The sequence below is a fragment of the Gopherus flavomarginatus genome, chromosome 12, assembly GCF_025201925.1.
Source record: "Gopherus flavomarginatus isolate rGopFla2 chromosome 12, rGopFla2.mat.asm, whole genome shotgun sequence".
In the NCBI taxonomy this organism is placed as follows: Eukaryota; Metazoa; Chordata; order Testudines; family Testudinidae; genus Gopherus; species Gopherus flavomarginatus.
The window spans coordinates 17,800,507-17,824,857 of record NC_066628.1 but is presented as its reverse complement, the minus strand read 5'-3'; the positions used below and the strand labels follow the sequence as shown (position 1 = coordinate 17,824,857).

Here is a 24,351-nt window from a genome sequence, read left to right as displayed (position 1 = left end):
AAAGAAGGACACGAAAAATCAACCCCATGTAGATGGGAGTAAGGCTGTAAAAAGATGGGAGATGAGTAAGCGCTGCAAGTTGTTCAAACACTATATTACAAGAGTGGCCTTGTGACAGATATGACAAGGTCCTGTAACATCCTGGACAAACCTGACTGAATTATGTTTCATCTCTTTGGAGTTCATTGTATTAAAAATGCATATGTTTGTGTACTATTGTAGGATTGTGTGGAGCGTCTTTAAAAGGAAGCCAATTACTGGGAGATATGGGGAATTCAAAGGACTTTTGGGGATAATACATGAGAAGTGGATTTTCAAGGAAATTCATGTGGGTGAAGATTATTCAAATGACCCACCTAGAATCCACCCCTTTTGAAGCTACACTTTGAGCAGATAGCCATTATCTGGCTGATTATCTAGTCAAAGTCTCTTTAAAGAGTCAAACTGGAGAAAACAATGACTCAGAATCGGGCGATGACCTTGGTCTGAGCTGAGATGTGATGAACTGGAAACCAGACGAAAATCCTTTGGGACTTGTTGGACAGCTCCTACAAGAGCCCTGAACACATACTTAATCTCATACTTCACTAGAAGCTAAATTAGTTTAGCTTCACTCTTAAATTACAGGGACAGAATCTGTCTGATTTGCATTCTCTTGGCCTACTCAGATTCTCCTGTGTGTCTGTGTATGGTTCCCCCAGTGTGATCCAGCCTGTTCAAACTGGTTCCAGTGCTCCTCAAGTACAGAAAGCTATAGCCTTTAACACATTGACTGTTAATGGCTGTGTCTGCACTATGAGCTAGAGGTGGGATACCCAGTTCCTGGAGCTAGCATTCCAAAATTAGCAGTGTAGCAGTAGTATCATGGGCAGCAGTGAGTAGAGGCACAGACTAGTTTCACTGAATGAAAATCTGCCTGAACCCTATCCGTAGGTTTGGCACACCTAGCTCATGCCAACATATGCCAAGTCCTGTACTACAGCAGCTACATTACTATTTTGAGTCAGCTACCTCAAAGAGAGCTACCGTGAGTACGTCTGTGTGAGCTGAGAATCTACATTCTGTTTGATCCCTGTGACTTTGCAGTCTATATGATTTTATAAAAATACACTAATGGGAGAATATCAAGTAACTGGAATATGCTTCATGCAAAAGGTATTGTTATAAAGCTTATTGTTTACTGAGTGTGGTCATCCTATTTGTATAAAGGTATCACTCTTGTATCTGAAACTAGAAATATGAAATATAACTCTGAAGGCCTATTGTAAATATGCAAAGTGTGGGCCATTAATGGTGGTTTGGAATCTTAATGGGTCCCATTAACCAGGACAACTGACTGTCTATGGCTTATAAAATGTAAAGTATTAGGCAAGTATTGGAAAGAGCCTCTTCCCCTACAGCCCAAACAGACCCCTTTGGAGTGAAATATCCTTTCCATTATATGGTACTAAAAGCATCACAGTAGTAGAGAGAGAAAAAATGTTACTGAAAAATTACTAGAGTGACCAAAGGATGGTACCATTGTGTTTATAGAATTTACACCCGGGGTTTGACTTACTGCATCAATTAGTGCTGTGTATATGGCTTCACCACTGTGCTACATAGAGGAATAGTACCATGATACATTGATTTATGTGAGGGACAACAGTTGTATTGCAGGCTGGCATTCTGTTGAATCAGAGGTGAGACAGTTATGCTTTCAGGTATGCTTTAGAGTATTTAATGTTAGAATAGACTATTGGATGATGTGACAGGGTGCAACCTGAGACTGTGGAACAGCTGTGCCCCCAGAATTCACCAGCCTGGAGTGTGTCTCAAAATGCTCTGCTACAAGCAACAAACCTCTCTCCAGCTTCTGTTTTCACTCAGTCCAGCAGCATGTGAAGTCCCACATGCAGCTAGATTGCATGAATGCTTTCAGAGCCACTCATGAAATCTCAGAGAGAAAGGCACCAACCAGATCCTCCCAGCCTTGTGCCTCAGGGATATACTGTCTTGCACTGCTCAAGATCATGTCTCGAACAATGAAAATGTATTAATTGATCTGACGCTTCTTTAAGGAGAGTGGATATGGACAGCCTTTGCAAACTGAGTAGATTTATCAAACACTTCAGACAAATTCGCTAGTAAGAATAAACATAAAAGTAAGTTTATTGCCTGCAAAAGATAGATTTTAAGTAATTACAAGTAGTAAGCATATAGATCAAAGTTAGTTTAAGAAATACAATAAAATCGCAGTCTGGGTTCTCATAACTGAACAAGATTTGAATCAAGCAATGTCTCACCCTGATTGATCATACAAATAGTTCTTTAGTATGCAGGCAAGAAATCCTTTCAGCCTGGGACCCTCTCTCCAGTTCAGAGTCTTTGTTTTTCAGATGTTCCTTCAGGTGTTGAGTTGTGGTGGGAGAAAGAACAAGTCATGATGTCACTCTCCTTCTTCTATAGCTTCCTCTGCCGGGTGGAGTTTTACAGTTTCAAACACAGCCCCCAGCCGAGTTTGTGAAAAAATACACTTTACAAGATAGAGTCAGGGTTACATGAGCGAGTCACATTCCTTTACATACTTAGCACAATAGCAGCCATCTCCCATACTTCAGCTAGAAAGATTACAGGAAGGAGCCACAGGTGGGGACAGGTATCTTCTATGGTCCATTGTGAAAGTTAAGTGTTCAGTAATGGGCCATTAACTTGAATAGTCCGTTCACAATGTGTTGGTCAGACAATATGTAAATCCCTGTTGGGTGTCACCCCCAGTAGCAAACATCTGAAATACTGTTACGTACCTAATATTCATAACTGTAGATACAAAGATAATACATGAATACACAAAGAATGATCATACTTGATAGATTGTAACTTTTCCATTACTACTTTACATGATCTACTTTGTACAAAATATATCATAAGTGTATGGCAGTGTGACTATGCTGGGGCAGGGTCCTGCTGCAAGACACAGAGTGTCACAGACTGATTGAGGCCCAGGTAGGAGATGTATTATTTAGAGATTCATCTTGAGTATATCTTGAATATGAAGTTGGTTTTGCCTTACTTGGAGTGACTACTGACCAACAGTTGAGAAAAATAACATAATCAATGATGATAAAACCAAAGCCATGAATGCCTCCTATAAAATGGAAATGAATGGCCTGGCGCTGTGCATGTACATGTCAATGGTTTTGAATGGGTGAATAGTTGTATCTATGTGGGTAGTGGGTTGACAGCAGGAGGTTCTATAGCTGAAGGAGGTCACATATATGATCAGTCTTGCATTGGTGTCATTTCAGCATCTTCAAATGCCTCAGTCTGGGTGGCAGAATATCTATGTGACAGCTAAGAGATGAGTGTTCAATGTGGTAGCCATGGCATCTGTGTTATACAGAGCAGAAATATATCCATTAACAATAGCTGAGGAGGAAATTAGACAGATTTTAAAAATCTGTTCGTTTGTGGGACGGGAGCCCTTGGCTGCAACCTGGGACTATGGGACTGCAATGCCCCCTGAATTCACTAGCCTGGGTTGTATCTCACAGTGCTAGCTAGTGAAAGGCATCAAACCCCTCCAGGTGCTATTATCACTCAGTCCAGCAGCATGTGGAGCTCCATGCCCAGCTAGATTGCATAAATGCTCCCATAGCCACTTACAAAACACACAGAGAAAGGCACCAGCCAAATCCCGCCCTATCCCAGCCTTGTTCCTCAGAAATATACTGTCTTGCATTGGTCAAGAACCTTTCTTGAGCAATGCCAATTTATTAATTAGTTCGCCACTTCTTCAGGGGAAAGTGACCATGCACCAACCTTTGTAACCTGAGTAGATTTACCAAACACTTCAGACAAACTCCCTGGTAAGGACAAACGTAAAAATAAGTTTGACTGCAAAAGGTAGAATATAAGTGATAGACAAAAATTCAGAGAAGTTACCAAAAGAAAATAAAAGATAAACACACTGTCTAAATTCTCAGCCTCATTAGACTTGGGCAAAATCTAGTTCAAGCAGATTTTCTCACCCCACTGGATATTGCAGGTTGGGTACAGTCTTTGATACACGGGCCTTCCCTATTAGGCCTGGGACCAGTCTCCTCAGCTCCAGCATTCTTGTTGCCTTCAACACAGGTGTGGGGGAGAGGAAAAGGGGGCTACGTGCTTAGTCCTATGTTCTACTTTGTACTCTTAGTCCATGCACATGGAAAAAAATAAAGTTCAGGCATGGCTGGGGCATTGCTGAGTCACAGGTGTGGTATTGTGCAGATAAGTCATTGAATTGTACCTCCCTTGTTGGACAATAGTGGCTGATGGCCAATTTCACACACCCCTGGGCACTTGGTCACCTCTCTTATTGTGACTCGCAAACGTACAGCATATTTCAATGACAACCATAGAGCACAATCTCATAACTTCATATGCACTCAAGATATACCTATTTAGGTAGAACAATGGGTTTCAGCAGGTCATAACCTTTTCATAATACTTTACATGGCAAACCTTATATGAAATATCACAACTAGATACAAATGATAAAGATGGGGATTATGGGGCACTCCCTCAAAGTACAGAGTGTCACACTTTGATTTTTTCACAAGTGAGGACATACTTAGATGATCCCAGCTAGTTGCAGTCTCATATCAGTTGAGAAGAAGATGGCTGCAGTGGTGGGCTCACTTTTTTACTGAAGCCTTATTAATCTGAGGTCAAAGGAAGAAGAGCATAAAAGTGACCATGAATAAGATTGGAATATGCAATTTTGAGGAATTTAAGAAAGCTAAATTCTCCCATAAAAACCCTTGTGGAAGAAAGAAAACTTGCAAGGGTGAATCTAAGATGGAAATCTATTCTACATGCCACCATGGATGTATCTATTATCTGCTGTTGCCGATGTGCTGCTGATTTCTACAATGTGAACAGCTTCATCAGGAGAGCCTTAGAAAGCCCGACCCTAAAATACCTTATAGCCCAGAGATTAGAGCACTTTCCTGAGAGATAGGAGCCTTAACTTCAAAGCTCTTCTCCACAGCAGGCAGAAGTGAGAAGCGAATGAGTTTCCCTCACATTCAAGTACCCCAACCAATAGGTTAATGGTATAGGGGATGCTTCCGTATGCTGGATTGTCAAATTAGACTTTCTTTTCCTATGCATGAAAATATTTGGTGAATAGGTGTCAAGTTTACAAATAGCATAGGGTCAAGCAATACTGCTTAGGGGGTTTTGTTTGTTTGTTTTTGTTCCCTCCACATCGCCACTCTCATCTCCTACTTTTTCCCTACCCTGTCATGCAGTCTATTTGCTCCATTCACATTATGGGTAGCATCGTCAATGGAGCATATGGGAGATGAAATGGTTTGCTGTTTGAGGGTCTAGCTTTTAAAATCCAAACCTGTCACTGAGATTGGATACCTAAATCCATAAGGTTCTTTTGGCAATCCAAGCTTCAATACTCTAATTCTTATTTATGGTAAATTGTGCTTAAGGACTGACCCAGATCAGTGTTACAAGTAGCTTGTTTCAGAGAGGGGTCTGCAGGGATATTGTCCCAGGGGAACAAGACAGCATTTAAACAACTCTCAAAAATCAGTTCTTAGTCTTGGAGTCAGGTGAGGAAAGGCTCTTTACTCCAGACAGTCACATCTGACAAGGTAGGTAGGGATATCCTTTGCAGTGGAGCAAAGAAGAGTTGATATCGTGACATGTATTGTAGAGGCAGATAGAGAGATTAGACAGACAAGTCAGTAAGTATGTAGATAAACAGACTAAGACAACAGAAAACCACAGGTCAGAAGGATCTCACCATTTTTATGATCCACATTTAAAAGGCAGGTGAGTTGATTCATATTTTTATTCCTTGTTAATTTTATTTTATCCTTTCCTTTACACATGACCCGATTCCCCCTTCCTCCTTATCTAGGGGTGTGTCTCTCAACAGGATTCCATTGACTTCTGCAAGGATGCAGCAGTCTGCTCAGACAGAGGCAAGGTAGGTGAGGTAATATCTTTTACTGGACCAGTTTGGGTTGGTGAGAGAGACAAGTTTTTGAGCCAGACAGAGTTCTTCTCTCTCACCAACTGAAGTTGGTAAAATAAAAGGTATTATCTCACCCCTGCCTTGTCTCTCGAATATCCTGGGACAGAGACAGCTACAATTGCACTGCATGCTCACACTGAATGAATTGCAACAAAGGGGTTGTGGCTGGGAACCCAGCTACTACTGGAATCACTCATCTCTCTCTATTTCTGAAGGCAGCACTGAGAATACAGAGTTCATTTGGTGCATGTTAGCTGTAGTTTCTTTTTTTGGAGAGTGTGTGTGTGTTTTATGGGGAGGTTCGGGGTGGGGCATTCTCTGGAGAAGACACTTAGTTTTAATAAGAATGTAAGTATGGCCATACCTGGTCAGACCAATGGTCCTTGTATCCAGTATCCTGTTTTCCATCAGTGGCCAGTGTCAGAGGCTTAAGAAGGAGTGAACAGAATAGAGTAATTTGTTGAGTTATCCATCCTCTGTTGTCCAGTCACAGCTTCTAGCTGCCAGAGGTTTATGGACTCCCCAAGAGTGGGGATGAGACTCTGACTGTCTTGGCTAATAGCCATTGATGGACCAATTCCTCCATGAAATGATGTATTTCTTTTTGTACCCAGTTATACTTTTGGCCTTCACAACATCCCCTGGCAACAAGTTCTACAGCTTGATTGTGCATTGTGTGAAGAAATACTTCCTTTCGTTTGTATTAAACCTGCTGCCTATTAATTTCAGTGGGTGACTCCTGGTTCATGTGTTTTGAGAAAATAGAAATAATACTACCTTATTCACTTTCCCCACATGATTCATGATTTCATATCCTCTCTTACTCTTCTCTTTTCCAAGCCAAACAGTCCCTGTCTTTTTAATCTCTCCTCATATGGAAGCTGTTCCATACCCATAATCATTTTTGTTGCCCTTCTCTGTACTTTTTCCAGTTCAGATATATCATTTTTCAGATGTGGTGATCAGAACTGCACATTGTATTCATGATGTAGGTGTACCATGGATTTACATAGTGGCATTATGATATTCTCTGTCTTCTTATCTGTCCCTTTCCTAATGCTAGCATTCTGTTAGTTTTCTTGACTGCTGGTGAACATTGAGCAGATCTTCTCAGAGAACTACGCATGGTGACTCTAAGATCTTTCTTGAATGGTAACAGCTAATTTAGACCTCATCATCTTGTGTGTACAGCTGGGATTATGCTTTCCAATGTGCTTTACTTTGCATTTATCAGTCTTGAATTTCATCTGCCATTTTCTTGCTCAGTTACTCAGGTTTTTGAGATCCCTTTTGTAACTCTTCATAGTCTGCTTTGGATTTAATTATCTGAATAATTTTGTGTAGTGTGTAATTTTTTCCACTTCACTATTTACTCCTTTTCTTACATCATTTATTAATACGTTAAGCAACACTGCCTCTTGAGAAACTGAGCTATTTACCTGTCTCTATTCAGAAATTTTCCTTTGCACAGAATCTGACTATGTTGAAAGTTAGGTTCTGGTACAAGTTCCATCTCTTTGCTTAGATATTTGCTTCATGGGCTGATAATGGAGGAAAGGTTTAGTTTCTCTACAGGGTCATATGGGGACAAACATAGATTGGATATTGGAGACAACATTGGCTTCATTCCCATTTCTATTAAAAATTGATGTCAAAATAGCCACTCGCTTTCATGAGGGCAGGATAAACTCTTGTATATATGTAGAGCCTGACTTTCAGATGTGCAGAACAAAGAGCTAAAGTCTCATTCAGTCAGATTTTCAAAGGAGTTTAAATGACTTAGGAACAGAAGTCACACTAATTTTCCATCAGGTTCTTTTTAAAAGTATGTCATTGTGACAGGAGAATGTTTTCCAGGCACACTAGTTTCATTTTCTTTAAAAATCCTAGCAATTTCAACCATTTCTCCTCATCAGACACTTGAAGTAGGGGTCTCCCATATCTGAGATGAGCACCATAACCACTGGGATAAAAGTTATGGTGAAGCTCCTCTGACTAATTCCCTCTTCTTGTTGGACAAAAATAAATTTATGTAACTGGCTATGAACAAAAGGAGCCTGGAAATTAGAAGAAGGTTTCTTACCAACATAGGGGTGAGATTCTGGAACAACCTTCCAACAGGAGCTGTAGGGACACACAATTTAATTAGTTTTAAGAAAGAGCTTGGTAAATTTGTGAGTGCAACTGTATGATTGCATTTTCTGAGATGTGGGGGTGCACGGTTTAGCAGCCCTGGGCTTCATTTTTGGTTTATGTCTTAGGTTCCTAAAGCTCATGCTTCAGGGTTTACATCCTCTGGGAATGTATTCTGGGAGGGATTTTATTTTGGAGGGATTTTTTTGGTCTCCTTCCTCTGAAGCATCAGGGATGGCTGCAGCTAGAGATGGAACTTTCGATGGGGCGGGCCAGGCCTCTGAGGTGGCATCAAGCATTCTCTCTCTAAGATGTTTGCCAAGATTATTCTTGATCACAGAATCAGGGACTAACTGATCCTTGACTCTCTCCCAGCATATTTCACTTCATTTATGACTGTTTCTTTTTATACTCTTCTATTTTATTTACTTTCAAAGGCTATTTTTTTAATTTTATTTTTTTAATTATCCATTTTGAAAAATATTTTGATATATTTTTTCTTTTTAATATATTTATATTTTTATTTATTGCATTTTATATTTCATTGTTATGTTTATAGTTTTTTTTATTTTTATAGCATTTATTGTAATTTTACATCATTTTGGTTTGTTTTATTTTACTTTTCTATAATTGTATAGTGTTTTATTTCTTTTTAATATATTTTATAATTTTGATGTATTTGTAAAACTAAATGTCACAGAAAATGTCACATCCCAGTAGAAAGTTTTGATTTTGATAAATCAACATTTCCATCAGAAAATTTTCAATCGGCATCTAGCCAAGGTGTGGGCTTCAACTAGAATCCCACTTTATGTATCTCAGTATTATCTTTTATCCAGATTATCCCTAGTAATAGACTTTAATTATCCTCAGTGAGTGCTTGACCATATAAAGAGACTTGATATTTCCTCTCTAAATGACTCTCTGGCTGATGACTGCAATAATGATGGGGAGGTGAGATGCTTCCAGTTGTCTGATTTCCACTAAAATCAGGCCCAGAGAATTCCTTATGTGATGGTCTAGGCAGAGGAAAACTCTTTGAGATGCTGTCACCCAAAGCACCAACTTCAGGTCCCTAAACCCCTCACATTCTAGACGAAAACCCCAGAGGTCACTTCCTCATCCCTGTATTCAGGGCCTTTGAAATCAATACCGAGAAGATCATTCAATTTTCAGAATGTCATTAAGGAGTTTGAATCAACAATATCCTTTGGCAGAGAAATTTAAAAGTTAATATGTGATGACAAAGCAGAATAAAAACTGATCTACATGGTACAGCACAAATGAAAGCAAATGATGACCACCTAAAAAGGCCTAGGAGGTGAGGGTTTGGACTGGCACAAACACATTGATGGTGAGTTGGTTTCTGTTCTGGACAATGGAAGCTTCTGAAGTCCAAACCAAGCCGATTCATAGCCAGCAAAATTGTGGGGTGTTTTACCAGCCCAAAAGAGGCTTCGAGAATTCAGGGAATCCAGTGCCTACACCTTCATTTGCCAGACTCCTTCTGGTGATCTGGCTTTCCCACTGTACACCACTAGTGTCAGACTCCTCCTGGCAGAGACCTAACAAGGGCCAGGTGAGTGAGGCACTTGCCTCGGGCGCGGAAGGTGAGGTGTGCAGAAAGTCTCTCCTGTGGCAGCAATTTGGCTGCAAGTCCTTCCCTCCGAGAGGAACTGAGGGACTTGTCGTCAAATTGTCACCGGTCATCAGCAAGGGAGGGGGTGGCATGTTCGACTCTGGCAGAAATTCGGTGACGGATCCCCTAGTCCCTCTTGGAGGGAAGGACCTGCTGCCGAATTGCTGCCAAAGAATGGCACAATTCCTCCGAGAGGAACCTGCCGCCGAAGAGCCAAATGTACTGCCCCTGACCCTTGCCCCAGGAGCAAAAATCCTTAGATATGGCTCTGTGTCCTGATCATCTGCTTTTCCCACTACACACCACTAGTATCAGCTCTTGGGAGCAGAATGAAGGGAGCAAAGCTTATTCTGTTGCCAATCAGAAAAACTAGGGTTCACAAATCTGAGCTTTCCTTAGCAGCGAGTTTGTGTCTCAGTTTTTCTCATTCACTCTCAGATGTCATAAGCCTCCATTATATGTCTCCAAGCCCACAGCCTGTGTTCTCAGCCCAGTATTTGTGTGGGAGACCAGAAGGAAAGGGAGCATTTGAAAATTAATGCATTTAAATTAATAATGTGATACTGATATTTATTAAATATCATACTTGTTCTCTTGTAGAGTTTGGCTCATTTCCACCATGGCAGATGCAGAACAGGGAAATCAAACCTCCCTCACAGAATTCATTCTCCTGGGATTTGGGTCTGTCCCTGAACTGCAGATCCTTCTCTTTCTGCTGTTCCTTGTGACTTACATTGTGACCATGGCCGGAAACATCCTCATTGTTGTGCTAGTTATGACTGATGAGCACCTTCACACCCCTGTGTACTTCTTCCTGGGGAACTTGTCTTGCTTGGAGATCTGTTACACCTCAACCATCCTCCCCAGGATGCTGGCCAGTTTCCTGACTGAGGACAAGACCATTTCTGTTGGTGGTTGCATCACACAAGGTTACTTTTTTGGCTTCTTTGCAGCCATTGAGTGTTATCTCCTGGCAGCGATGTCTTATGATTGGTACCTAGCGATATGCAAACCACTGCATTATGCAACCCTTATGAATGGCAGTTTCTGCCTGCAACTAGCAACTGTGTCTTGGATAAGTGAGTTGCTAGTTAGCTCCGTAGTAACTGGTATGATGTTACAATTAACTTTCTGCGGCTCCAACGAAATTGATCATTTCTTCTGTGAATTTACACAAATAATAAATCTCTGCCACAACGATATCTACCAGGTGGAGCTTTTAATTTCCATTCTGTCTTCTTTATTCACCCTGCCCCCATTTGCTTTAACTGGGACATCTTACCTGTGTATCATCTCCACCATCCTGCGAATCCCTTCCACCACCGGGAGGCAAAAGGCATATTCTACCTCCTCCTCTCACCTCATCATAGTGAAAATTTTCTATGAGATCCTGATCATTGTGTATCTGCTACCAAAAACCAACACACTTAGAGACCTCAGTAAAGTGTTCTCTGTCTTCTACACAATTATGACCCCTTTTGCCAATCCCTTCATATACAGCCTGAGAAACAAAGAGATGAAAGAGGCTCTGAGAAAAAAAATGCCAGTAAATGTGTATATTAATATCTCATGAGTTTTAAACCATTCTCCTCATTTTTTTCACACCAGTCTCATTAAGTTTGCACATTTGGGGTTGAATTTATGGGCTTGTCTTTGGGTCAGTCTACCTTGCAATCAAAGAGTGTGAATTCACCTGGTGTAGACAGGCCCCAGCAAGCTTTACTGTAGTTACTAAGCAGTGGAGCATTAAAGCTGAGGCAGCGTATGCTTCAGCTGAGACTAGCCAAGCAAGTAAGTTCACGGGATTCCAAGTGGGCTGCTACAGCCCAGGCTCAAGCACAGGCTGCTGCAGCTCCATTGCTCCGGTACCTGAGCTAGCTAGATTAAAGCTGACTCAGGTGTGTCTCTGCGAGCTGCAGTAACATCATGCGATTGCAGTGCAGGCATACCCCTAACTGCCACACTAGCTCGAGGCCCAACTTGAGTTTAACTCGAGTTGTGACTTTTGTCTTTTAATATGTATATATATATATATATACACACACACACACACACACACACACACACACACACACACACACACAATAATAATAATAATAAAAAACAATCAATTATGTGTTTTGTTTTTTTTCACTGCACCTTGGATTTCTCAACAATTTAAGGCAGAGCAGTTTTCTTGGATTCTCTTTTATATTCTGGTCAATTTGTTTAAGCAAAACTCTTAAAAGCAAGCTAATATTATTTTTAAACATTTAGATAGCTATAACATGTATTTTTTATGTTTTATTTTATTATTGTACAAACCTTCTTTACATGTGGGTTTTGTACAATATTGCTATTCCCTGGAAACTTGTGTCTTCACAATTTACATTTCTGTAAGCTAGAGATGATAGTTATTTAGTTATGGAAGTTAAAATGTAAAAATGTAAATGTAAAAAACATGCTTACATTACTTGTAAAATTTGTGATAGTATTGCTTTTAATCACTTTATTTAACTGTAATCCTGTGATTAAAATATCTTTCACTGCAAAAGGTAACCATTTTTTAAATAGGGGTGGGGGTTATGTTTCTTCAGATAACAGGAGTGAGTGGGAGATATCTTTACCTTACACGTTCCTACAGTTAGAAAAGCTTCATGACACAGGACTGTCTCTTTGTTGCAAAATGTTGCTTGCCTAGTGTCATGTTTAGATGCAATAGAAATGCATACCAACATGACTTTATTTCTAATAACAAAAATATTTTGTTGCAGAAGTTAACTGTTTCAAATAATAAGGGTGAGGGGGACAGCACCTTACTCCTTGTTTTAATTACTCAAGCCACATGGTGTGATGCAGTAGGTACTGTCTGTGTGGGGAGTGGGAGAGCAGGGGAGGACTCCAGGGGATGAACAATGCCAGAGCCTGTAAGCTAAGCTAGGTAAGGGAGGGGAAAGGTCAACACCTTTACCCGGGAAGGGGACAAAGGAAGGGAGTGGCAGGAGGGAAGCAGTTTGAGTTTGGGCTTGGGGTTGTGTGGGCGGAATTCAGGGTATCCTAGCTAGGATCCAAGCACCCTGAAAGCCCAGAAGGACTCGGTGAAGGGGTCCTAACTGTGCCTGCAAGCCCTGCTGTAACCTATGTTCCTGTTGTTCAATAAACCTTCTGTTTTACTGGCTGGCTAAGAGTCACTGTGGGTCCCAGGAAGAGGGGTGCAGGGCCGGACTCCCCCACACTCCGTGACACATGGCTTTTGTCTTTTTAAGCTTTTATTGTAAATGGTGGGAACATTACATTCACCCTAAAATCTTCACACTTTACAAAGGATATCCTGTAAAGTGGTGTTACAAATTTAAATTAAAAGGCCTTCTTGCAGCTAAAGTCAATGGGTGCTAATTTCCAATAAATGTAAAGACTATCAAAACGCATTACTGTAAGCAGATGGAATAAGAGAAATTGATGTAAAGGTTAGCCATAACTTTCATGAGGGTCTTTCTTCCATTTTTAAAGACCAAGGGTAAAGGCATAATGTAAAAAAAGATAACATAGCTTCTGCTACAAAACTAAAAACAAATAAGGATGTTTGCTAAATTTATATAAATTTGGTAAATAAAGCTATCTACAGATATGTTCTTTTGATTGGCATTTTAAAAATTTGTTAAAACTTTACTTGATTTAACTGTGTTTTGAATAAAAAAAAGAAGAAAAAGAGTCAGGGCCTGGGGGAAAGCCTTCTAATCTCTGGTATAAAGTGTTAACTGTTTTACATAAGCTAGTTTTTCTTTTAAGTTAGCTTGTGCATGTGCTTTGTATAAAGTGTGTAAATTTAAAGCTTTTTTTACAGCAGTTTTTCTTCCAGCAAGATTTAAAAAGTAACCTAAACGCTGGTATATTACTAAAACAACTTGTGTTATTTATAGTGTTTGACTTTTCATTCCTTTGTTTAAAGAGCTGCATTTTTTTAAACAGACCACTGGTCAAAAGCCATGCCCCTTGGGATGTTGTGATTGGGTCAGGGAAATATATTCTAGGATGTTGCTATAGAACAGCTCCTGATTGGCTCAACCAAGAGGCATAGGTTGACTCATGCTGGCTGGCTGACCCTGGATTTGCTGGCATTTGCCTAGAAGTAGTTGCAGGGGTAAGATGCTTTTCTCTTTTCTCTGCCATGTGGTCAGTGACACAGGAGAGAGAGATTAGAATAGAGATAGAGATAGATCAAAATGCCCAAATGACTTGGAAGCTTAACTCCTATTAATTTTCTATGGCACCTAGATTCATCGATTTTTAAGCCCAGAAAGGATCATTAGATCTTCTATTCTGACCTCCTGTATAACAGGGACCATTAAATTTCACCCAGTTGCCCCTGGAGTGAGTCTAATAACTTACGTTTGACTAAATCCTATCCTCCAGGAAAGCACCCAGTCTGATTTGGTTCTGATAGTTAATCACAATCACTGTTAAAAAGATGTGCCAAATTATTCATTTCAATTTGAGTTTCTTGCCCTTGGATCTCATTATTCCAAAGTTATGCTCCTTAGCCACTGAAGCACTTTAAAAAAAATCCCCACAATGAATAAAAATGTAATAAACCCAGGCTGCTTGTGAGCCACCTGTGGTCAAATATTTATTGAAATTCTTTCAATAATTTTGAATGAGTGCATTTGTGAACATTGTGTGGTTCTTTGTGGAAAAAAATGGAAAAAAAATCACTGTATGCATCACTTGCTCTAAATTATTCTCCCATCTCTATAGATGTTAGCCTTGTTTGACCTTAGTAAGAAGTTTGTATCAGTTGTGTTAACCATTTTGTGTTCTTACTTACAATGAACAATCAGATTACAGTGGAACATATTCAGGCTATTCTGGCACTGAGGCTAGCAAGTGAAAATGCTGAGACACAATGGCCCATTTATTTCATATTCAGTAGGTGGAAGGAAGCAGGGTTGTGAAGTATTATCATCTCAAACAGCACTAGACAACTGATTTGGAAATTAACAGGCAATTAAAACTCACCATTAGGAATAACAGACCAGATTTTAACCTCCAGTTAACCTTGTGCAAATCTGGAGTAACATCATTAGCTTCAATAAAGTTACTCCATGTTTACCAATGGTGTAAATAAAATTGCAACATGGCCCAGTATTTCTTGCTCTCTCAGGGGCATAAATTTCCTTTCTTATTTTCTTCCCTTTGCATACACACAAAAAAATAACAGAGAGTAATCTTGCAGACACATTTGTTTGCCAGACAGCAGAAATACTGTGATTCTGCATAGTGCAAATTTCTGTGTTAGAATAGACAATTAACAAACCAACATGTTTGTATATGTATCAATCTACCCGCCTTAGGAATTTTTTCCGTACTCATTGATGGAGGCCAGCTAAATACATTGAATATTGTGACTCTGTGAGAGGGACAAAAAAAAAATCAGATATACACTGCAGCTGAATTGTGAACACCCCAGGGCAGAACCAGAAATCACTCCAAGGCAAGGCCAGGTTTACACTGGGAAATTAGGTTGATGTAACTGCATTGTTCAGACCTCGCAGTGCAGTGGTTTGTGTTACTATCTACATCAGGCCTGCACAATGTGCGGCCCGAGGGCCGCATGCGGCCTGTGTGGGCTCACTGTGCAGCCCGCAGGAGATGAGTAGGTGGACACATTCTGCGGCCCGTGGGGGGTGAATAGGCAAGCAGCGAGTCAGGGGAGCTGAAGAGGTGGGTGGGCAGTGGTGGGAGGTGAGGCAATTCAGAGGGGGTGGGGGCTTAGGAGGAAAGCAGGTGGGCAGTGGGAGGGGCAGGTGAGCTGGCAGCGGGGGAGGAGGGGTTGAGGAGTCCACGGGCAGGCGGGCAGTGGTGGGGGCTGAGTAGGTGAGCTGAGGGGGTGGATGGCTGAGGAGGCGAGTGAGGAATCAGTGGCTGACCTGTTCTACTGATCTGGTCTGGCTCCCATCCCCTCTCCAAGGGGTGCAGCTGTCTGGAGGTTCCTGCCTTCCACGCCTTCCTCATTTACACCTCATTCATTCAACAGGGTAATTGATTACAAAGTGGGGGAAGATCTTATCTACTTCTAGCAAAAAGACATTTTTCTTTTACCTTCATTATACTACCTTAGGGGCCCGCTATAACATGTTACCAAGGGTCAATACCGCTTTTTCGGTGGGGCAGCGCTGAGGAAGGAGGGTTTGTTTCCGTTGGGTGGGTGGTGCTGGGGGGGGAAGTATTTCAGGGGAGCTAGGCGGCCCTGGAAGGGGGAGTGTTTGGGGGGGGCTGTGCAGTGCTGGAGGGGGTGTTGTTTCGGGAGGGCATAGCAGCGCTGGGGAGGGGGATCAGTAGGGCCGGTGGGAGTTCTGCCCTCAGCTGTTTTCCTTGGAGTAATATGGCCCTCATTGCTTTACGAGTTGTGCGGGCCTGATATACACAATAATTAAAGTCCTATAAACATGGTAACCACAATAAAGTGAGAGAAGCAGGTGGAAAAATATCCAATCTTGATATTAAAATTGTCAGTGATGCACCAAATCAAGAAATGTCAGAGGTGATATATATATATATGTTAATAAAACCATTATCTAGAGCCACTATTACAAACATAAAGCATCTTCTTTTAAAAACTAGACACTTTACTGTGGATGACTTGTACAATTATATTTGCATAACACAAACATGGCTCAGACCTGGGATCTCTGGATGGAAACACCTGAGCCGAAAAGATGCAGCTTTCTTGGCTAGTGGTGTAGCAGGCACATCAATCTGTAGCTGGCCTAGTCACCAGTAGCAGAGGCCAGACCATCAGCTTGAGCAGGTAGTGCTGACACTTCCAGAATTACCCTGGCCAGAGAAGCCCATCCCGAGATCACAGACTTCGCAGTTTGGTTCTCTATACAGGCCACCACTTGCAACACTGACACCCTCGGGTTTGTCATCAGCATCAGAGATCAAGCTTGGTCCTCTGGACCTTAATACATGAGCCTCTCCTGCCGGAGCTAAATAAGCCCCCTCTCCCTCCCTCTCTCAGCCAGTGCTGTAGCAGACTCATCACACTGTAGCTAGCCTAACCACAGGTAGAGGGGGACAGAGTGTCACACTGAGCAGGCATGGCTTACACTTGAACTAAGCGGTTTCACTAGCCTCCAGCCCACACCATGCACCTGACAGCATTGCTCCCTGGGGCTCCTCTCCAGGCAGTGACAGCCCTGTGAGAAGCTGGGTTCAGGGACGTATCACAGGGTGAGGGGGAAGGGGCAGAGGGGTTACCCAGAACTCCTGGGGACCCTTTTCAGGAGGGGGGCAATACTCACGTGTGCAGCCTCCCACTCCCTACAACAGTTGGTGGTCTCCACAGGTACTCTGCCCACCTCACTCCCCCTCTGTGTGGTTGCATCAGCTATCAACCCCAGTTACACTCCCCTGCACAAGTGCGCTGTGCTGTCTGGCTGGGAGTCTACAAGCAGGGACCTGGATCAAGGGAGTGAGAGGAAGTAGAAAATCCTGGTAGAAATCAAAACCCGGGGATTTTTTGGAGTCTTTCGGTAAACAACAAGAATGAAGGGCCCTAGTTTTAAGAGAGAGAGAGAGGTCAAAATTTCATAATCATGACTCATGAATTTGCATGCCTCCATTCTTAGTTGTCCAGTTTGAGACACATTAAATTGGCCCAGTTTTCAAAAGAAGCGTGCTCAGTACTTCAGGGCCCTTACGTCCTCTCAAATTTGTCATCTGAAATCAACAGTCACGTTTGACAATCTTGGCCAAAATATACACTAATTAGTGTGCAAGAGCCCCCAACCCCCTGCCACCATTAAATATTTAACAGATTCTGCAAGGACCTTGCTATCAAAGTAATAACTTATTCCACTAGTAGCTCCATTGAAATAAACAGTGCAAAATATTATTTACTGGGAATTAAGGTATCACAGTGTGGTCCACAAATAACTCTCAGAAGATCTGAGCTTCAAACAGAAGGCTGGTCTAAAGTGAACTAAAGAAAACCTGGCAGGAGATATTTTCAAAGCTGTAAATGGGAATTTAGTGACCAACTCTCATTGACTTATGAGGGATTTGGGCACCTGACTGTCCATTTATGTCTTTGGCATTCGTTCCCAACTATACTAAATAGTAACACTCCCATGGACTTCACTTGCACAGGATTGGAGCCCTGGGGCTTTTCATCTTCAGAGTGATCCATGCAGCTTAATTCATTGCTACTCACAAAGTGCCTGGGTTGTAGGTGTTGTGTAACCCAGCATTAGGAAGGTGGAAGAAGGATGAGATGAGATAATGCAGCATTTTCTTATTTATAACTTAATTTTGTTTGAATGAAAATGAGTGGAGGGGAAACAAGGATCCATTGATCTGTGTGATGGTGTATGACAAGTTGGAATCTCTGACATGACCTCTTCATTCAGGATTTCGGGGAGTGGGATATGGATTCTGCCATCTATCTTGCAGCTCTCTCTCTCTCCACCTCACCCACCTCAGTTCTCTCATTAAAGAGACCTGTATTTGTCTATGAGGACACCCCAATTCTGCTCGCCCACTTGGTTCACTGTGTCGGAGATCCATTGCCAAAAGTGAACCTGATTTATGCCTTGCACGAGAAGATCAGATCTCCTTGGCAAGGAAAAGTTAATTATACATATATATATTCTTAGAAATTAAAGAAACCAAGTTAATAGAGTTAAATTTTAGACCTCAGAGAGGAAAAAAGCTAACAGAGGGTCAAGCTGATGAGAAGAGGGGAAAGAGGGGACAAATGGACAAGGACCCTGAGCTCACAGGGCCCCCCAATCATCTGTAACTGGGGGGAAATGGGTGGAGGTGGGGATCCAGAAACAGGATGTATGCTCAATGGGCCTGAGAGGGAAACTTCTAACCTCAGGAAATCTGCCTTTTAACCAACTGCTCTGCTTATTGCAAAATAACAACTTCTAAGTTTAAATAGTAAACTTTAAGGGCCTGATCCATCATGCGTCCTGCTTTTCTGGATAGATTCACAGGGCTCGATTCATGAAGAACTTAGACATTGGGATGCTGAGTGTTGCTGCACCTAACTTTTAGGCACTTGGGAAAATCATTGCCCTTCACAAAGCCTGACCTTGCCCCGCAGCTGCCTACACAATGACAGGTTGGAGAGAGAGATACCTAAGCAGGGGATGCACAAAAGCCAGCATGGAAGGCGCGGAGCCTCCTAAACTAGCTAGTGGGAGATGCTAAGCCAAGAAGTGCTAAGTCCTGTCACTCCCAGGGAGTTCAGTGCCTAAAGACTAATCTACACTGGGCGGGGGAGCAGAGGAGGAGGCAGCATCGATCCAAGTTATACATCTTCAGCTACGTGAATAGTCTCATTGCTCTCATTTGTCGGAACTAGAGAGAATTGCTTGAGTGCTGACCCAGCCCAGTGTTACTGGTAGCTTGTTACAGAAAGTGAACTTCAGGGATCTAGTCCCCAGGGGAACAAAACAGCATTTAAACCATTCTCAAGAAATCAGCTTTAATCTTGGAGGCAGCTCAGGAAAGGCTCTTTGTTCCACTACCACAGATAACCCTACACACCTTGAGTGCTTTCACTGCTCCGGGTAAAGGGTCCAAGGATCACATCCATAGACTCATTGGATGTCTTGAGATGCTCTATTCCAGATGCAGATAGACTAGATAGTCTACCTACCTACTTAATGATTTGACGAAGAAAACCGAGAAAATCACAAGTCAGAATGATCTCTCCATATCTATAATCTCTGTTTAAAAGGCAGGTGAGTTAATTCATATTCTTATTCATTTTAATCTTTCAATTTAAAAGGTCCAAATTCTGCTCCACTTACATTGCAGTAGGGCTTTCTGCAGAGTCCCATTGACTTCTGCTCACACAGTTTGTTACAATACAGAGGTTGTGGCTGGCAAGCTAGCTACAATATGAATCACCCAGCTCTCCCCCTTGCTTTAAGAGTGACCAGACAGCAAGTATGAAAAATCAGACAGGGGGTGGGTGGTAATAGGACCCAAAAATCGGCACTGTCCCTATAAAATCCTGGCATCTGGTCACTCTACTTGCTTGCAACAGCACTGAGACAAATGAGATCAGTTGGTGCATGTTAGCAATAGTGTGTGTTTGTTAGGGGGTGGTGAGATTGGGGGCAGGAGATTCTCTGGAGATGGCCCTTAGCTTTGGAGTTCACTTTGCACAGAATCTGCCAGTGACATTCAGGTTCTAGTGCAAGATTCCTTTGCTTGGGCATTAGTCTGATGAACCGATAATGGGCAAAAGATTCAGTTGCTCTCTGGCAGACATTTGGGTTTAACTATTGATTTGGTATTGCACAGAGCACTGGCTCCATTTCCATTTCCAATAAAAATCAATGTCAAAATAGCCACTCACTTCCAAGAGGGCAGCACAGATTTTCTTATGTATGAGCAGCCAGATATTCAGACTTGCAGAACACTAAGTCAAAAGCCCCATTAGATCAGACTTTCAAAGGAACTTTACAGATTTTTAGACGCAAAAGTCCCATTAATTTTCAATCAGACCCTTTTTCAAATTATGTCAGCATGCCTAGAGAGATTTCTGGGCACATTCCTTTATTACGATCATTATTAATTTCTCTCAGTATCACATTGGGTGGGTTTTAGAAAAGAAGAAAGAAATAGCTTTCACAACATACTAAATCTTTAAGCTTTAAAAGAAAAAAGCTGTTGTTTAAAATGTATCCCCACGTGTCACCAATAAATCCTGGCTGAACAGACTCTGTAGGTTTGGGTAGTCAGGAGTCTTGTTAAACCCTCTACAGAATTCCTGCATTTCAGGTGCTCAAATTCATCCAGGCTCCTTTGACTTTCCTTCACGTTATCACAGTGCCTAAGAACATTGTCTTCTGGAGGTCACTAGCCATGATGTAATGTTCTTGAGCTGCTTCTTCATGCCCTGCTGGGGTTGTCTATGTTCTAGTTTGCCATAACTGCTCCCCTTCAAGGCAGAGTTCTTCATACTTCCCCATCTTCTCTCCTTGTTTCTTTTTTATGTTTCTGTCTAATGATGAGGCACCATCAATTAACTTGGGCTTGTTTGCTGTCTTATCTACAACTATGTGTGGCCTCTTTGACCACACCATTTGGTCTGTGACAATTGCCAGATACCATAAATCTTAACCTCTTCATTCTCTAGAGCACTTCCACTTTGGTGTTCGTAATAGCACATTGTTTGTGGCAAGCATAAATTTGTACAGAGTCTCCAGTGCAGACACTTGGCAACCTCACTGTGTCTGTTCATATATACTCTCTCAGATAGTCTCCAGCAGTTGCTCGACACATGCTCCACCACCTCTTCCTTTTTACAACACATTCTGTGGCTTGCAGAATAGTTCTGTCAGTCCATTTTACTTCTTACATAATAAAGCCTTAACAACTTTCATTGTCCCCTCATAATGAGGCTCTGTCTCTCTATATGAGAGATCCTTCTGCAAGCCATTAATTTAATAATCTTCTGTCACCAATAGTTTCGATCTCTATTGACCACTGTCAATGGATTCCTTTCACTGTAAATCTTTCAAGTCTTTTATTTATTTATTTATTTATTTGTTTGTTTGTTTGTTTGTTTGTTTATTTATTTATTTATTTTTCAGCAATTTGATTTCTCTTTTCTTTCATGCTTTCGTGGGTTTGGATGCAGATCAGTCATGGCTTCTTATTGTAACCGGATGATCTTTACTCAGGTTGACTCCTCATATATTGATGTTATAGTCTTCATTATCAATAGCTTCTTCCACAGATAGCAGAGTTTTCCTTCATCACATTGTGGGAGGTTTGTTCTGTCAATTCTTGATTGCTATGCAATTCGCTAGACATCACCAGCAGTTGTCTTCTTTGGATGTCAATTTTTTTAATCTCATCTTGATTCCACTTGATCACTCCAGCACTATTCTGTACAACTGGAATCCCCCACATATTAATGACTCAGATCAAATTCTTAGACTTAAGTTTTGTCCATAGAGTAGTTCCTATACATCTGCAATATTCTTTCTTCAATTTTTCATTCAGTTTCTTATGTAGTATCTCTGAGAGTTTACCTTATTCCAGGATATCTGTACTGGACAGGCAGAGATATCATGGACAGTCCCTTCATTGTAACTTGTATGTCATCAGATTGTTCCAGTCTGGCCATCTTTACAGATACTGACACACACTTAGCAAAGCCAACCTGTAGCTTTATATCTTCAACAAGCTTTCCCACACATCATCAATCTCTGTAGCTCCTTTTTGTGACTTTTTCTGTAGTTTCAGTTTGCTCATGTCTAACAAATTAACTGGCTGTTGATCTTTGCTGATATGACAATCACAATTTATCTCAACAAGTATCCATGTCAGCGGCAGCATTGCTACCACAAATGGCACTGGTGCTAAGGAATACTCTTGAAATATTTCTCTTCTAATTTGGATCTCATCGAAGAGTCCCTTCTAGGTACAGTCAAGTGTTCCAGTTAAGCATAGATTGCTGTAGAAAGGAGATGATTTTTGGATGAACCTTGGACACTTTACTTGTGTGGAGAGTCCCATATTCATGGATCAGTAAAGATACAAAACAAAGAATGAGACCATCTAACCTTTTCTGTGACCTTCTTGGAAAGCCTGAGTTGGTTTTTGTCCCATTCATATTTACTGAGCTTTTTGCTCAGGAGGCAGCATTGCATTGCAAGCTAGCTCTATCCAGATCTTCTTTGCCAGATTTGTTGATAGGAATTTCCATATAGTTGGTCAACCAACCGTGTTTGGTCTATAATTCATAGATTACTGCGGCCGCTTCCTCCTCCTCCTTTTATTGTTTTGGTACAGGGAATGTTGTTTCTGTTACTATCCATCTTGGAAATCTGTTCTTCAGACATTTATTAAGTTGTTCAAGCAAACAATCAATCTGTGTTGTAAGGCATTTCAGCCAGAATCCATGCATCCCATCTGGTCTGGGTGGCTTTCCATTTTTTATTCTTCTCAGTACTTCATCTTTTTCTTTCTTTGGTCTTCGTGTATTCCTCTGTGCTGTGGCTTTATAATTATTTCTCACTTTTTTAATCCAGTCTGCTGTCAGATTATATTGCACATCCTCAGACCAAATTTTCTTCCAGTAGTGCTGAAACTCTCCCATGTCATTTATTGGCTCTCTAGTTTTCCTATTCTGCTTTTAACATTAATCAGATCAAAATCTCCTAGGTCCTCTGCAGTGACTCTTCTCTTGATACTAAGAACTTTGTGGGAAATCTTTCGAGTCCATGACACTAAGTGATGAGCTTCTCTTTACATTGTTCCTTCATAACTCTCACATCCTTTCATTAGCTGATATTTCATCTCCAGGCTCTGTGCTGCTCTTTAAATGTAATATAATATAAATCAACAAATCCTTCATATTTCCTGTACTTTCTTTGGGAGCCGCTACACTCATATTTGTCCTCAATTTCTCTTCCATTTGTGTTTTCTGTTAATCCTGTATCATTTCCTTCTACCAAAATATTTGCAGGTGGGTGAGCATGACTCATCCCCCTTTTCAGACTTTCAATCTCCATTTCTGTAAATATTCCTCCTTGCAATTAAGCTCTGCTGTTGTCCATTGAGTATATGTTCAGTCATTATTTTCTCGATTTTTCTTTCCTTTCATTATTGGAGCATTCATTTTTCTCCAGGCTCTCTGTTCTGATTTTGACAAAATCCAACTTAGATCATGTCTTGGTTTGCACTGAGTTCTTTTCGCTCTTTTGTTGAAAACTATCTCTGGTTTCCTTGGATAGTCTGAACAGCTGCATGATATCCACTTGAGGTTACCTGCTTCCACACAATACACCTTGTCAATGGAGGAGCCTGTCATACAGCTAAGCTTTTGTAGGCCCCTTCTATGGCATTCAGAATAATTATCAAGTTGCCCGTATTCTCTCCATTTGGCTGAGTTGTCAGTCTATACAATACGCTGAGTCTGAAACCAGTATTTCTAGGTCTCTGGGGTTTGTTTGTTTGTTTATTTATTTATTTATTTATTTATGTATTATAGAAATCCTAAATATTATAATAGGGATGAATCCAATTATGTACTATAGATATTAAATACTCTACAACAGTGGTTTTGAACCTGGAGGTACGTAGACCATGTCTAAGATTTTCAAAGAGGTGAAAACCTCCATTTAAATTTTTTAGGGGTCTACAAATGAAAAAGGACAAAAACCACTGCTGTAAAAAAATTACAAAATATAATAATAGACAAAGAGATACTTATAGAATTGGCTAGATCCCCAGTGGGTGTGACTGAGCCATTGCTCCATTGGAGTAAAGGGGCAAGATCCCCAACTGGAGTAAAAACAGCTGTATCTGTGCTGATGTTAGAGGGACAGATGAAAGAGTTATTAGGCCAGAGAGAAACAGTAAGTGAGCAAAGGACTTTATAGTCTGCTTGTTACGACCCTCATCCTGGATGCAGGAGATCAAGTCCCCTTTCTTCAATGACTTTTAATATTTAACCACAGTGGAACAGATTCAACAGGAGACCCTAAGCGAGGCCTGCATCAGGCTGTCCCTTAGTCATAGCTTGGCAGGGATTTTGTAAATACCT

At 41.2% G+C, this 24,351-nt stretch overlaps 1 protein-coding gene across 1 annotated transcript; it reads left to right on the top strand.

The window, feature by feature from the left end:
* The first annotated feature begins 10,410 nt into the window (after positions 1 to 10,410).
* Positions 10,411 to 11,364, top strand: LOC127032104 (olfactory receptor 10A7-like). The gene has a single exon (XM_050919140.1). The coding sequence runs from the start codon at positions 10,411 to 10,413 to the stop codon at positions 11,362 to 11,364; it is 954 nt and encodes a 317-aa protein (XP_050775097.1).
* Positions 11,365 to 24,351: the final 12,987 nt, after the last annotated feature.